The sequence below is a fragment of the Peromyscus eremicus genome, chromosome 4 (assembly GCF_949786415.1).
Source record: "Peromyscus eremicus chromosome 4, PerEre_H2_v1, whole genome shotgun sequence".
Taxonomy (NCBI): Eukaryota; Metazoa; Chordata; class Mammalia; order Rodentia; family Cricetidae; genus Peromyscus; species Peromyscus eremicus.
The window spans coordinates 119,964,135-119,979,371 of NC_081419.1; the positions used below are offsets into that span (position 1 = coordinate 119,964,135).

The window sequence follows — 15,237 nt, forward strand, 5'->3', positions numbered from 1 at the left end:
CTCTGCTGTACAGAATCAACACTCTGAGTGAGGTTCAAGGTGGTGGTGTAGTTAGTACTGCTGGATCAAGGTGGGCATACCCCACTCAGTCTGATCCCAGCTTCTCTGTACACATGTCTGTGTGTGTGTGTGTGTGTATGTGTGTGTGTGTGTGTGTGTGTGTGTGTGTGTGTGTGTGTTTCTTCCTTTCGTCATCGCCTCCGTCAGGTCGAGTCCCAGCTTCATTCATCATGGAGCCAATGAGGAAGTCTGTAAAAGTGCTGGTGTTGTAGCTGGCATGTTGGAGCACAAGATAAACAAATTGAATCGGAAACTTCTTTGCAAAGTAAAAAGTGAGAAATGATGGAGAAAGAACTCCCAGTTTCAGGAAAAGAGTGGAAAGAAAAATCTCCCATGGAATCGGCATATCAAAGGCAACAGATTGGACTGTGGAAGACAACAGACTGATTCGTTATGTCGGGCTGTTAGCCTGACCCCTCTGCGTGGAATGCTGTGCTGCAGTCTGTACTGTAGTCTGATTTATTTCCAAACAAATTATAATGAGATTTGCATATGCTTTATGAGTAATGAGAAAATATAATCAGATGAAAAGTATTTGAATGAATACTTTTAGATGAAACTGTGTAAGCAGCCATTTAATGTGACTGTTGTGGTTCGTGCCTCTCCCCTCCTGGTGTTTTCAGAATGTACCTCCCTGCTCTTTTGGCCTTAGGTGCGGCTGTGGGCCATGGAATGCTGTGAGTGTTATGTAAGCAGAGGCGTGAAGTGTATTTAAGTAGTTGTGTTCTTGCATTTTGCCATAAATAGAATGTGCCTCAAGGAGTTGTCCATTCAGAGACGACAAAACACATGTTGGGCAAACTCATACCCAACCGCAATGCAGAACCATATCAGTAAACTCCAGCTCGCCACAGATGTGTGCTAATGCACAATGTGCTTATTTAAGCTGTCTGGCACTGACTTTGGGGTGGCTTGTTATACAGCATTGTTCAATAGCTGCCCGTTAGGAAACTAAAGTCTTGTTTCTCTAGTAGGGAACGTTGGTTCAAACTGAAGAAAGCTGTTACAGTCTGTTCCTGTATCCCCCAAATGGCCCATATGCCACACGCTTGGTCACCAGCTCTGTTGGGAGGTGGTGTGACCCTTTAGAAGTAGCGCCTTGGGGAAGGAAGTTAGCTCATTAGAGTAATGCCCTTCAAGGGGAACTTGAATCCCTCCTTGTCCCATTTCTTCTCTTTCAGAGCCACCATAGGGGAGCGGGCTCCCTCAGGCAGACACCCCCACACACACATACACCATGATGTTGTGCCCCACCACTGTCCAAAAGACAACGAATCAAGTCCCATGACCAAAGCTTCTGACTGTAGCAAAATAACTCTTTTTCTTCCTTGTAAGTCAATATTTCTCCGATACTTTGTCACAGTTAAAAACTGTCAAAATAGCCCAAACAGTTCATAGGTTAGACTTTCACTAGGCTTATCTAAAAAAATATAGGTCTTATAAAATATATTATTTTTGGATTGGAATACATCGTCAAAGCCGTTGACAGTCCCTGGGGAGCACTTGTTAGAGAGTCCAGTTTGCCACACATCCAGCAGAGCTGCCCTTCTTCCCTGGGCCAGTAGCAAAACGTTCGCAGTGAAATTGCTCTCAGCTAGCATGGCAGGGACCCCATAGCAAATTGTGGGGTCTGTAGGGCATACACACTTACATTTCTTCAGCTGAAAATGGGCATGCTTTAGAGTGAAGAGTAGGAGGACTCAAACCCTGACAGTTCTAGGTTCACACCTTGTCCGCTGGCAGGCCCGTTCTTGGTTGTGCTGGACAGCCGAGATTGCAGGGGGCAGGAGCTTCAGGGCTTTAAACAAAATGTTGTCTCTGTCAGCCAAGGAACTGCTGATCTGAAGAAGCTGCTCCCCCGTAAGAAGCCCCCTGGCCAAGGTGAGTGAGGATCACACACACACACACACACACACACACACACACACACACACACACACACACACTGCTGGCTTGGCATCCTGAGGCAGAGGAGCAGGCACATAGGAGTATTTTCCAGATGTGGGCTCCCCCAGAGAGGCCATCTGGAAGCCCTTGGAGCTTATCTTTTTCCTAAATAAGCCCTCACACACGTCTTTTTAAATTTTGGACTGGAAGCAAGTTTTGATGGTGTTCTTTGCCATACAGAAGCTTTTCAGTTTCATGAGGTCCCATTTATTAATATTCTTAGTGTCTGTGCTATCAGTTCAGAAAGTCTTTTCCTGTGCCACCATGGTGACATATCGTGTACCCTAATACACTTGCCTGAGGATCAGAGGACAGAGCCAGCCACTAGATTAGACATAGAGGTCAGGCAGTGGTGGCACACACCCTTAATCCTATCACTCGGGAGGCAGAATCTGTCTGGATCTCTGTGAGTTCTGGAAACGGAGCCAGGCAGTGGTGGCACACACCTTTAATCCTAGTACACATGCTTTTAATCCCAGGAAGTGATGTCTGTGCAGAGAAAAGTATATAAGACGTGAGGAAACTCAGTCTCTTTAGACTGAAGATATCATAGAGGTTAAGAACTAGTGGCTGGCTGATCTGCTTCTCTGATCCTCAGGCAAGTTTATTAGGGTACACAATATATCACCACATACCACTTTCAGTGTACCTGGTTTTGTGTTGAGGTCCCTGAAACATCTGGAGCTGAGTTTTGTGCAAGGTGGTAAGTATGAATCTATTTGCATTCTTCTACAAGCAGCCATCCAGTTTGACCAGCACCGTTTGTTGAAGATGCTATATTTTTTCCAGTGTGTATTTCTGGTTTCTTTATGAAAAATCAGGTGTCCAAAGCAGCAGGATACAGAATGGAAAAGATTTTTACCATCTATGCATCTGATAGAGGGCAAATATCTAAAATATATAAACTCAAAGAAACTGGACATCAAGAAAACAAATAAACCAATTTAAAAATGGGGTATAGCCGGGCGGTGGTGGCGCACGCCTTTAATCCCAGCACTCGGGAGGCAGAGCCAGGCGGATCTCTGTGAGTTCGAGGCCAGCCTGGACTACCAAGTGAGTCCCAGGAAAGGCACAAAGCTACACAGAGAAACCCTGTCTCAAAAAAAAAAAAAAATGGGGTATAGCTCTAAATAGAATTCTCAAAAGAGGAAATTCAAATGGCCGAGAAGCACTTAAAGAAATGTTCAGCATCCTTAGTCATCAGGGAAATGCAAATCAAAATGACTGAGATTTCATCATCTTATACCAGTTAGAATGGCCAAGATCGATTAAAAAAAAAAAAAAAAAAAAGACAGCTCATGCTGGGGAAGATGTGGAGTAAATGAACACTCCTCCATTGCTGGTGGGAGTACAAACTTGTACAGCTGCTATGGAAATCAGTGTGACAGTTCCTCAGGAAGATGTAAATTGATCTACCTCAAGATCCAGCTATGTCACTATTGGACATATAACAAAAGGATACCTCATCCTACTACATAGACACCTACTTATCTATGTTCATTGCTGCTCTATTCGTAATAGCCAGAAATTGGAAACAAGCCATCAATGCATGAATGGATGAAGAAAATGTGGTACATTTGCACAGCGGAATATTCAGCCATTAAAAAAAATGAAATCCTGAAATCCACAGGTAAATGGATGGGACTAGAAAAAAGTCATCTTGAGTGAGATAACCCAGACCCAGAAAGACAAATATGGTATGTATTTGCTTATATGTGGATGTTAGCTGTTGAGTCATTGTTGAACAAGCTACAATCCATAGAACCACAGAGGATTAGATAGAGAATAAGGGACTAGGGAGGAGGGATGGATCTCCCTAGGAAGGGGAGATGGAATAGTTAGGGATGGACAAGGGGAGGGCACTGTAAAGGGAGGATCAAATGGGAGGGGGAGGGAAGGGGGTTCAAAGGAGGGAATACAGAGAGGGACATGGTATTTAAAACTAAGGGCCATTTGAGGGGTCATCTGGAAATCTGATGTAGTAGAAGCCTCCTAAAATTTATACATATATGAATGCAATCTAAATGAAATTGCCAAATAATGAGGGAGACAGAGCCCTAACTGGACAATTACCAAATGAAGTTTCCAGTACTGGAAGCTGTGTCTACTCAAGTTGTTTGCCAAAGGGGCCCCATGGGAACCCCCAAACAACCTGGGCCATTGTTGAGGTTGCTCTCTTCAAACTGATGGTAAGGCCCTATTGCTGAAGACAACACCTACGTAACTCTTTGAAGTCAAGCTGGTGTCTACCTAGAGCCTTTACCCATATGGTCTAGTGTTCATGGTACTGGAAGGTGCTCTGCATACTACCAAAGGAGAAAAGTAAACACCAACTCAGCTACAAACCTTTCAGTCTACAGTGGTAACCTGCCTGCAAGATATGCGGTTGTAATAGTAGCACACAGCTTGTGGGAGTAACCAACCAATATCTGATTTGATTTAAGGCCCACTCCATGAGATGGAACCTATCCCAACACTGCTTGCATGGCCAAGATCCTAAGACTAGGATAGGTGAGGAACTTGGGGAAAAACGAAATACTATTGTTCTGCTAAAGCAATAAAATGACTACTAATGGCAATCTTCTATACCCATAAATCAGTGCCTTGCTTAGCCATCATCAGAGAAGCTTCCTCCTACAGCAGATAGGAACAAATATAAAGAACTACAGCCAGAAAATATGCAGAGAGTGAGAATCCTTGGCATACTCAGCCCTAAAAAGAATGTCTCCAATAGAATCCTTCCCCTTAGGACTCAGAGAACTCCATAGAAAAGGAAGTGGAAAAGGTGTGTAAGAGCCAGAGAGGATGGAGGACACCAAGGAAAAAAGTCTTTCTAAACACAACAGGATCCACGCACATATGAACTCACAGAGACTGAGACAGCATGCACAGGCCTGCACAGGTCTCTTCTAGACAGGCTCCTAGAGCTGAAAGGAGAAGTGGACTTGTCACCCCATCCCTAACCCAAAAGCTATCTCCAATTGATAACCACTTGCAAATGAAAAGTTAGTTTTCTCCAAGGGAGTCTCACTAAAGAAACAAAGTATTCTGAAGGGCAGGTCCCATGCCCAGCAGTCAATGGCCAATACAAAATGAACTCAGTGGCATCTTTGGAGGCTCTTTGTCTCATAAGGTTGAGCTAAGGCCTTTTTTCTTTTTTTTTAGGAAAAAATCCTTACAGGTTCTTTGAGTATATATTATGGCTTCCAGTTTTATGTTTTTATGGGATTCCTGTGTGTGCAAACGCGTGTCTCTGTATCTATATGTGTTTCTCATGCATTTTATTTGGCTCTTCTCCCTCCGTTGGTTTTTTTCTGTGCTATTGTGATTTGTTTGTTTTTATTTTATTTTATTGTTATTATTTAGTTACCTGGTTGTTGTCTAATGAGAGACAGAAAGCTGTGGATTTGGATGGAAGGAGAGATGAGGAGGAGCTTGGAGAAGTTGGGGAGAGGAGAAACCATAATCAAAGTATATTGTATAAAAAAATCTATTTTCAATAAAAGGGAATAAAAAAGAAAGCAAGTTCTGCATAATTTATTCAACCCAATTGAATAAATACACTTGTTTAGTTTGACTTATGAAATTTCTTTTCATACCATTGTATGAATCAGAAGAAAAAAACAAGAGAGATTCAATGAGTGTAGACTTTATGGTAAAATTCTTACAGCAGATCTGAGAAAAACAAGTCTACAGGCATTTATTTCTTTGTAAAAAAAAAAAAAAAGGTTAAAAAAGAAAAAAAATACCAACTCAATGTCAAAAACAGCAGAAGCTACACTCAGTGTATAGTGCCACCGATCTTAAAACTGGCAAAATAATAACATTTGTAATTATTTCTGAGAAATGTGAATAAGTGAGATTGACTGCTTCTCTTAGAATGCTCTCATACAGGGAATTCTTTCAAGCTTATTTTATGATTTTATATTTGCTGAGTAAAATAATACCCTTCCATCCCTCTAGCTAGGTCTTGACACATTAAATTCTAAAACCAGCAATTTGGATCTTTATAAAATTACACATTGAAAGCAGAATGTTACAACTATTAGTTCTCAAAAACAAGGGGAAATACCTTGAAATCAACCCAGGTCAACATTTACATATTAAAACTCTCTGTCACCCCCATATGGGAACGTGCTTTTTGCCAGTGTCCTTTCCTGGCTCATGAGAAGTTGTATGCATGGCAGACTTCAGCAATTTTGTTTCTTTAATAAGTGTAGCAAATAGGGAACAAAAACAAGATAAAAGGTTTTATTCTAGACCATTTCCTCCAGCATAATTTCAACTTTCAAATTATAGGAACATAAATGAATGTCCTACTTCTGTGTTAGAAGTACTTGACTACTTTGTGGGATGTTTTGTGCCAATTCTTTACTAAATTATCTTGGTCGTCGTTGCTAGGTAACACCACTGGCTTCCTGCAGCTGAAAAATGAAAGGGTTAGAGGGAGCAATTCGGCATTATTAGCATTTGACTAATAAGTTTTTTTTTTTTTAATTGTATGTCTTAGCATTTCCCTCTCTTTCTAGGGAAGGTCATTGTCTATGGGAATACAATTGACGCCTACACAACGGTGGAGACACTCATGCACATTGGCGTGAAGGGGAACTGCATCTACTTTGTGTATCCCCCAACTGAATCGAACATAACCTGTATCAACAACTATGTGATAGAGACGGCCGTGAAGGATGCGCTCAGTGCAGCCGGCGTGACTATCTATCAGGACGCGCTGTTGGCTCAGTGGAATGATGGCCAGGACCCAGATCCTATCCACAGTGCCTGCTTCACTACTTCCACCAAGCCTTTCAGACTGGAGTGTTCGGTAAGCCCATCCCTGTGAACTGCACTCATTGTCCACTCAGCGAGAGTGCTAACCTCCCAGGGATTCGGGACTCCGAAAGATTTCAGCAGAACACTTTCAGCTGTAGATTTGGGGCATGTGTTCAAACTGTTCAGGTTGTCCTTCACCCAGAAGCAAGAAGTTTCTACCAACATGGTGACTTAAAACAATAAATTAAAGCAATAAATATTATCACTATTTATTGCTCCTGTATGGGGGTTTGCCTGGCCCAAGTAGGCAGTTCCCACAGAAGATTTCTTGCGAAGCTGAATTAAGACAGAGGACAGATGGAATCATCTAGAAGGCACATTTACTTTTCTGGGTATTGATGCTGGATCAACTTCAGCTGAGATTTTTAGCCCTTTTTTGAGCCTGGGCAACACAGTGATAGTTCTAAGAGCAAATGGAATGGGAGCTGGGATGTCCCTTAGAGCAGGCCTCAGGAGCCAGTCAGCATTTCTGCTACCGCTATGTTTTCCTACAGGCAAGTCAGTTCTGCCCACTGCACATCCAAAGGGAGAGAATTAACCTCACTGAGTGAAGGCCACCCTGAAGGGGCTAAAGTGCCAGGTGCTGGAAAGGTGTCCCTATTCTGCTTTCCTATAACATACCCCAGCAAGGATACAGTGGGAGCCCAGGCCCATGGGCAACCCCAGACTTCAGATCACAGCAGCCCTGCTCATGGGTATGGCCAGGACACTCCTGAAAATGGCCTGACACAGAGATTCCTCTGACAGGGAGCTGCTGCAGCTAGCTGAACACTGACCAGTCCAGGGCCCATGCACTCCACAAGCATGGATCCCTCATGACCTGAGATAACCTGGTGGGAACTGCAAGTAGGGGGGTTTCATGTGCACGATGCCCTTTTCCTTTGTCCCTAAAGCCACTGCCACTGCCCAGCCAGCTTTTGGTCACAGCTGCACTCCTCTCACTGGAGCAGATGTGCTGATCAAAAGCCTTGCATAGCTCTCTGGGCCTGGTCTCCTTTCTACCATATCAAACCAAGAACCCAGCTAAGATAACATTCACCCCTTCCTAGAGGGTATGTCCTGGGCACAGTGAGGTCTGGGGTCCTCAGAAATTGTCCGATCTGTTATTTACTGCATTTATTCATGTATTCACTCCACAGGTATTTATGGAACGCCAAATAGGTCCCAGACTTTGTCTTGTTGCTTAAGGATCTAGCAGTAAGAAAGAAAAACAATCTCATTTTGAAACTTATATTTTCTATACTTACACAGTATGCTGGTCTAAGATGGGGGAAAGTGAAACTGTTTCAACCTCAAATTTCTACCCCCAACCATGACCCTAGAAGATTGTAAGATCTTCCTAGGGAACCTCAGGAGATTGGCTTAATTTTATTTGTTAGTATGTTTTAGGATTATTTGGAAAGATGCTGGTCTATCATCTTGTTACCACTGTAGGGTTCAGATATTTGAGCTCTGCTCACCTTGTGAAATGATTTAAGTGATGTTCATTCCTTCTGCATTGTCTTAAGAGGCTGGTGTGAGGTTGGTGTTACTTCTTTAAATGTTGATAAAATGAGCCAATGAAACTATCAGGGTGTGTAACATATAGTATAGGAAAGGTTTTGATAACGAATTCAATTTCTCAACCAGATATAAGGCTACTTGGATTTTCCATTTCTTTTATGTCAGTTTTGGCAGATTATATTGTTTAAATAATGTATTTGTTTCATTTAAGTTGGTCAAAATTTGTGGCATTAGGCTGGGGAGATGGCTCGGTTAGTAAAATATTTGCCATGTAAGCATAAAGGCCTGAGTTTGGATGTAAATGACTGAGTGTAGTGTTGCATGCCTGTAATCACAGTGCTGGGCACATTGAGATGGGCAGATCCTTGGAACTCAATGAAAATAAAATGTTGTCATTGATTTTCTTGATGGTAGCCATTCTTACTGGAGTGAGATAGCATCTCAAAGTACTTTGCATTTCCCTGTTGCCTAAAGATATTGAACACATTTTCCAGTATTTATTGGTAATTTCTGTTTCTTCGAGAGCTGTCTATACAGACTGTCAACACATTCTTAGCCACGGTTAGCTTTTCAGTCTTTGGGCTAGGTGAGTTCTTTTGCTTTCCATCTCTACACTCCCCAAATCATAACCCATGGGGTGACCAATTTTTTATCCAGGTAGATGTCTCCAAGTGTAATGAGACTATAAAACCCAACCATACCACTGAGATCAGTATAGACATGGGACCCACCTTTATACTTTCAAGACCTTTTGGGTTTTAATCAGTCTGATGGAAGCACACAGCTGTGGGAATCAAGTACCCTTGGAAGGTTTAGAGTCCTCAGTCTCTGGAACAGTGAATGCCAGATAGGTGACTGCAGAGTTTGATACACTCACTAGTTTCAGTCCCAGAGCTATCAAACTGCAAGGTGTTCTCGGTTAATTTAATCTATTCTTGGCCACTGAGGGTGGGGTGTCTCTCCTGTGCACTTCCCAGACTGAGAAGAACTTCCTGCCTTCATCTAGTCAGGGTCCATCCCTCCTGCTGTCCACAGCTGCCTCTCTGAGCCTCCCTCACCCGGTGACTGTGGCAGCAAAACTCAGATTCCCTGATGTACAGTTGTCCTCTGTCAGACCCCTGGGTATCTCAGTTAACAACAGTTTGTCTTTCAAGATAGCGTTCACCACACTGAGTCAGACAATGTTATAAAGCGAGACTTGCCCTACTAACTGGCACATGTACCAGAAAGATGGCTGTTTTTCCAAACCAGTGACTGGTTTGAGGTTGGGGTGGCTGTGAGCCTTTTCCAGGCTATCTTCCACTGGGCCTCTCTTCCATCTTCCCACAGCAGGGAACTGTGGGCCAAGGCTACATTATGGTTACCCTCTGCATCCCATTTTATTGTTGTTATTGTTTTTCTGCCTTTTCCAAGTACACTTTCACTTACTTTGTGGATTTCCAAGATCCATCCTTGGTTCCTCTCTTCAGAATAGGGACTTTTTTTTTAATTCTGATTCTGCTTTGCTAGCCATCTTATCTGGAAGTCTCCCCCCCTCATTTATTTCTGACACTGATGAATTGTGTTCAGTCCCCATGCCTCTCTGTCTCACTCTGCCTCTCTGTCTCTCTCAGTCTAAAATGGAGACCTGTCGATTTTATTGATGTTTTTTCAAAGATAAAAATCAAAGCTTACTTCTCAATAAAGACAGCTCGTTTTCTCTTCCCCTGGCTTTGTTCTCAAGGATGATTCTCTTCCTTCTGTTTGTATTGGATCTACTTGTCCTTCTCTTAACTGGTTTTGTAAGGAACAGTCTTAAGTCATTGACAGCGTTTTTTTGTTTTGTTTTGTTTTGTTTTTTGGTTTTTTTTTTAGCCCTAAGTTTTCCTCCATGTTTTAGCTGCCTCTCAAAATTTTAATATATTGATTTTTTACTAGCACTTTGGTCAAAATATTGTCTGCCTACCTTATGATTCTTCATTGACCCAGGACAATGTATTTGGTTTCCACATATTTCAAGGTTTCCTACATACCATATTTTTATTGATTTCCAATTCAATGCTGTTGTTTACTATTACCCAATCCTTTAAGCATTATTGGGATGTGTTTTATGTCTAAGTAAATCTAAAATTTTGTCTACATACAAAGAATACGTATTCATAACGATTGAACACAATGTTTCTGTAAATAATAATTAGTTCTGTGTGGTTGATATTGCTGCTGGATTTTCTTTACTGATATTTCACCATGCTTTGGGTCTAAATACAAGAATTGCTGGGAGCAACATATTAAAATCTCTCAGTATCTTAGGACTTTCTATTTTTCTCTTTAATTATATCAAACTTTCTTTTCCTTTATTTGCTCTGCTGTTAAGCCCATGAACAGTTAGAATTTTGATATCTACCTTGTGAGTTGTGGCCTTATCATTATGGAATATACTGCTGTATTTCTTGATAGTATTTCTTATCTTCAGATCCACCTTATTTATATTAATATGGCCATTTTATCCTTCTTGATTTATTACTAGCACTGTAGTAGTCTTCAAATTTACTTAATTTTGTCTTTATATCTAAAGCATATCTTTTCTAAGTATCACTAAAAGTATTGTACAAGTATCTTGTGACTGCCTAACAAATATAGCAGCCTAAAACAACATTCATTTATGGGCTCAGAGTTCATTCTCAGCTCCTAGAGGCCATCTTCATTCCTAACCACATGACCCCTTTCTTTATAAGACTCGGAATAGAGAATCAAGAACCAAAACCGTCAAGTCAAATTCACCACACTTTGAATCTTCTACAGGAAAATCCTGGCTACTTTTAGAACATCACCTGAGTAGGTCAGACTCACTGAGCATGAGCTCTCTTTCTTAAAGTCAAATAATATCACTTCATCATAGTCATAGTTCATCCTAGTACTCAGAGGGATAGGTGGGGACCTTAGTAGCTACCTTAGAATTCTGGCTATCACTGCTTTGTTACCCTTCCTGTCTCTGCCTTTGAATTAAAGAAGTTAACCATTAATATTTAATGCAGTTGCTAATGTAGTTATATTTAGGCTTGCCATTTTATTTTCTGTCTGCTCTTCACCCCCATGTTTCCTGTACTTCTTTTCTACCTTGTCTGTTTCCCCTTGGGTTATTATTTTTGAATATTCTAATTCAAATGGCTTTTGAGCTACATCTTATTCAATTTTTTTAAATGATTTATCTATGAATGTATAAGCGGTCTTTCACCTCAATACAGTTAGTATTGCACCATTTTATAAAATATATAAAAAAAAAACTTGCAACAACACAGAACCTTCTTCCTATATACTAGACCTCTATTTTGTTACATTCAGTCTGTATATTACATCTATGCACACTGAAAATAAAACAAGACCATGTTAGAATTTTTGTTTTAAACAAATATTTATACGCTTGCATGGAGAGACACTATGACCACAGCAACTCTTATAACATTTAATTGGGTAGCTCACAGTTCAGAGGTTCAGTTCATTATCATCATGGTGGGACACGGCAGCATGCAGGCAGACATGGTGCTGGAGAAGGAGCTGAGAGTTCTACATCCTGTGCAGGCAACAGGAAGTGGCCTGTCTCACTGGACATGGCTTGAATATATGTGAGACCTCAAAGCCCGCCTCCTCAGTGACACACTTTCTCCTACAAGACCAAGCTTACTCTAACAAGGCCACACCTCCTAAGAGTGCCACTCCACCACAATGCATGTATGTGTGAGTGCCACCATGCCTGGCTGAGAAAGAGCCTTATATAACTTAGTCTGGCCTCCATTTCTCTATGTAGCTGAGAATGACCTTGAACTCCTGAGCTTTCTGCCTCCACCTCTCAAGTGCTAGGATTACAGGCCTGAGCCTCCATTAATTTTTGCGGTGCTGAGAACCAAGCCCAGGGATCTTTACACTCCAGGCAAGCGCTCTACCAACTGAGTTCTATCCCCTCCCCAGCCTCGTGTATGTATTTGATGTATATCCAGATATTTTTCTCATATTTGTGGCTCCTTGTTTCTGAAAATGCACCTTCCCCTCACCTAAGCAACTTCTGTTGTGCTTTGTGTATGATCAGTCTGATGGCACTAAATGCTTTAAGTTTTCCTCTATTGGAAAAACATGCTTAGTTTGCCTTCATTCTTAAGGAATGTTTTTACTTGATATAGAATTTGGGCCTCACCCTGCATGGGACCACACTAGGCTCTCTTAATGTGGGTGACAGATGTGTGGCTTGATGTGTTTGTGGGTTCCCTGGCAATGGGACCAGGACTTATCCCGGGTTCACGAACTGGCTTTTTAGACCCCATTCACTATGGGGTGATGCCTTACTCAACCTTGATGCAGGGGGGTGGGGCTAGGTCCGGCCCCAATTTGGTATGTCAGCCTGTGTTGACTACCCAAGGGAGGCCTTACTCTCTATGAGGAGGGGATGAGGGTGGGGTGGGGGGAACTAGGGGAGGAGCGGGAGAAGGGGAGGGAGAGGGAACAGGGGTTGATATGTAAAAGGAATGGAAAAATTTGAAAGAATTTGGGACCCACAGGTCCCTCTCAAACTTGAATCTGTCTCTTAGGATGTTTTGATATTGTTGCATTTTTATTTAAAAGTTAGTTAACACTGAAGACATTGCTCCCCTTAGGATCTAACGCATTGTTTCCTTTGTATGGCTTCAGGATTTTCTCTTTGTCCTTGATGTCCAGAAGTTTGATGCAGTTGATTTGTGCTTATTGTGTTCCAATTTCTTATCTTACCTGTGGTTCACCAAGTTTCTTGAGTCTATAAATCCATGGCTTTCACTAAATTTTAGCAAATTCCTGGCCATTATCTGGCCCCATTCTTCTGTCAGGCCTTAATTATGCCCCCAATTATACATCATGTTTCCTGAAGCTTTAAAACTATGCTTATTTGTTTTTATAGAATTTTCTCTCTTTGTTCTTATAACCAAAAAAATCTGTTGATATTACTTCAAAATTTACCAATTCTTTCTTTTATTAGAACACAAAATGCATATAACCCACCCTCTTTTAAAAGTATCCAAATATGGGAAATTAGCCCTGTGCTGGTCATTGCTTTGATGTTTTATGGTCATACACAATCTCCCCGACTTTAAATAGTAGTCAGGCCCTTTGTGTCAGTCCTTCTATTTTGACTCGAGTTTATAGTTATTATTGGTGGAAGATCCAGTCTCGCGGCATTGTGCCACCATCCCAGAAGCAGAACTTCCTTGAAACTGGAGAAAAGAACAAGTCAACAGTGGGTATGGTAACACTAGACCTGGAAGGGAGGTAGAGTCAGGTGGACCACTGATGCTCACTGGCTAGCTGGCCTCGCCTACTCCGTGAGTTCTAGGTCAGTCAAAGGCCCCGTCTCAAAATGGTGGATGTCTACAAGTAGATAACTTCTGAGGCTGACCTCCACACACATGCACAGACATGCACACACACATATACACAAAAAATAAATAAATGTAGATTTGAAAAGACAAATAAACATACAGAAATTGGTGTTTTATCCTACATCAAAGATTTTCTGTTTTTCCCTTATAGCCATGCCTCTTGGGTTCCTGGCAGGTGTGGGGTCTGCAGCCAATCTAAACCCCAGTTAATAGCTCTCAAGAAAGTCTTCCCTGTTTATCAGTATCCATCTGTTCAATTACATGGTAACCTCCATATTTGATGTTTCTCAGCACAAGACCCCTGTGGCCTTGGCAAGTATCTAGCAGGGAAATATCTCTCTGAGAACTCAGATGAATGAGGTTTATCAAGTCCCTGCAAGATATGCTGATTCGCTTCTCAATGTAGAACCACTACCATGAAAATACAACAGCAGCCAAAGTTATGAATGCTCTAGAGCAGTGTGGATAACAGCACCACAGATACACTTCAGAGCTAAAAATAAAAAATTAAAAAAAAAAAAAAAACAGCAAACTTCGTTCAATGGGTTACTTAACAAAAACTAACAACATTTAGAAAAAGAAGCTGTCTAGTTAGGGTTTGTATTGCTGTGAAGAGACACCATGACCACAGCCACTCTTATAAAGAAAACATTTAATTAAGGTGGCAGCTTACAGTTTCAGAGGCTCAGTCCATTACCATCACGGCCGGGAGCATGGCGGCATGCAGGGAGACATGGTGCTGGCTACTGTGTGATCAGAAGGCAACAGGAAATTGACCGAAACACTGGGCAGTGTATTGAGCAAAAGAGACCTCAAAGCCTGCCCCCACAGTGACACACTTCCTCCAACAAGGCCACACCTGTCACAACAAAGCCACAACTCCTATAGTGCCACTCCCTATGAGCTTGTGAGGGCCATTACATTCAAACTACCACAGAAACTAACAGGTAGAAGAACTTTTAAGGAGAATTTTAAAAAATGTCAAAGGTTTAAAAAGTAAAGAACACTATTTTTAGGTATAATTTGAATTTGTCAAATATCTTTCTCTACTCTTTGTTTTTTAGTTTTTGAGACAGGGTTTCTTTATGTAGCCTTGGCTGTCCTAGAACTAGCTGTGTAGACCAGGCTGGCCTCCAAGTCACACAGATCTGCCTCCCAAGTGCTGGGGTTAAAGGCATACGCCACACTGCTAGGCCTCTATTTTTATTTAGGTAAAAGTCTAGTTTACCTAAGTGGGAAAAGAGAAGGAGAGAACAAAAGGTGTGTAGGAAGACAAAGGCTCAGAGTCAGAGAGAGAGAGACTCAGAGAAATGAGTGTCCCCATGGTTCCTGGCCATGCCATTGCCTGCTGACCCAGGGAGGAAGCAACAGGTCAAGAGCCTGGTAGACACAGCATGCATGGCTCTAACTCTCTAGGACACCCTTCAATGACATCACTCGGCTTACAGCCTGACAAGATGGCTTAGAGAGTGGAGGCGTCTGCCACCAAGGCTAATGACCCATGTTTAATTCCAGA

At 41.8% G+C, this 15,237-nt stretch overlaps 1 protein-coding gene across 1 annotated transcript in view; it reads left to right on the forward strand.

Moving 5' to 3' along the window:
• Window positions 1-15,237, forward strand: part of Cfap61 (cilia and flagella associated protein 61) — a 300,156-nt gene that overhangs the window by 208,804 nt on the left and 76,115 nt on the right. The window contains exon 22 of the mRNA XM_059258957.1: window positions 6,537-6,829. Coding sequence (XP_059114940.1) covers window positions 6,537-6,829 — 293 coding nt within the window. The remainder of the gene's footprint in view (window positions 1-6,536; window positions 6,830-15,237) is intronic.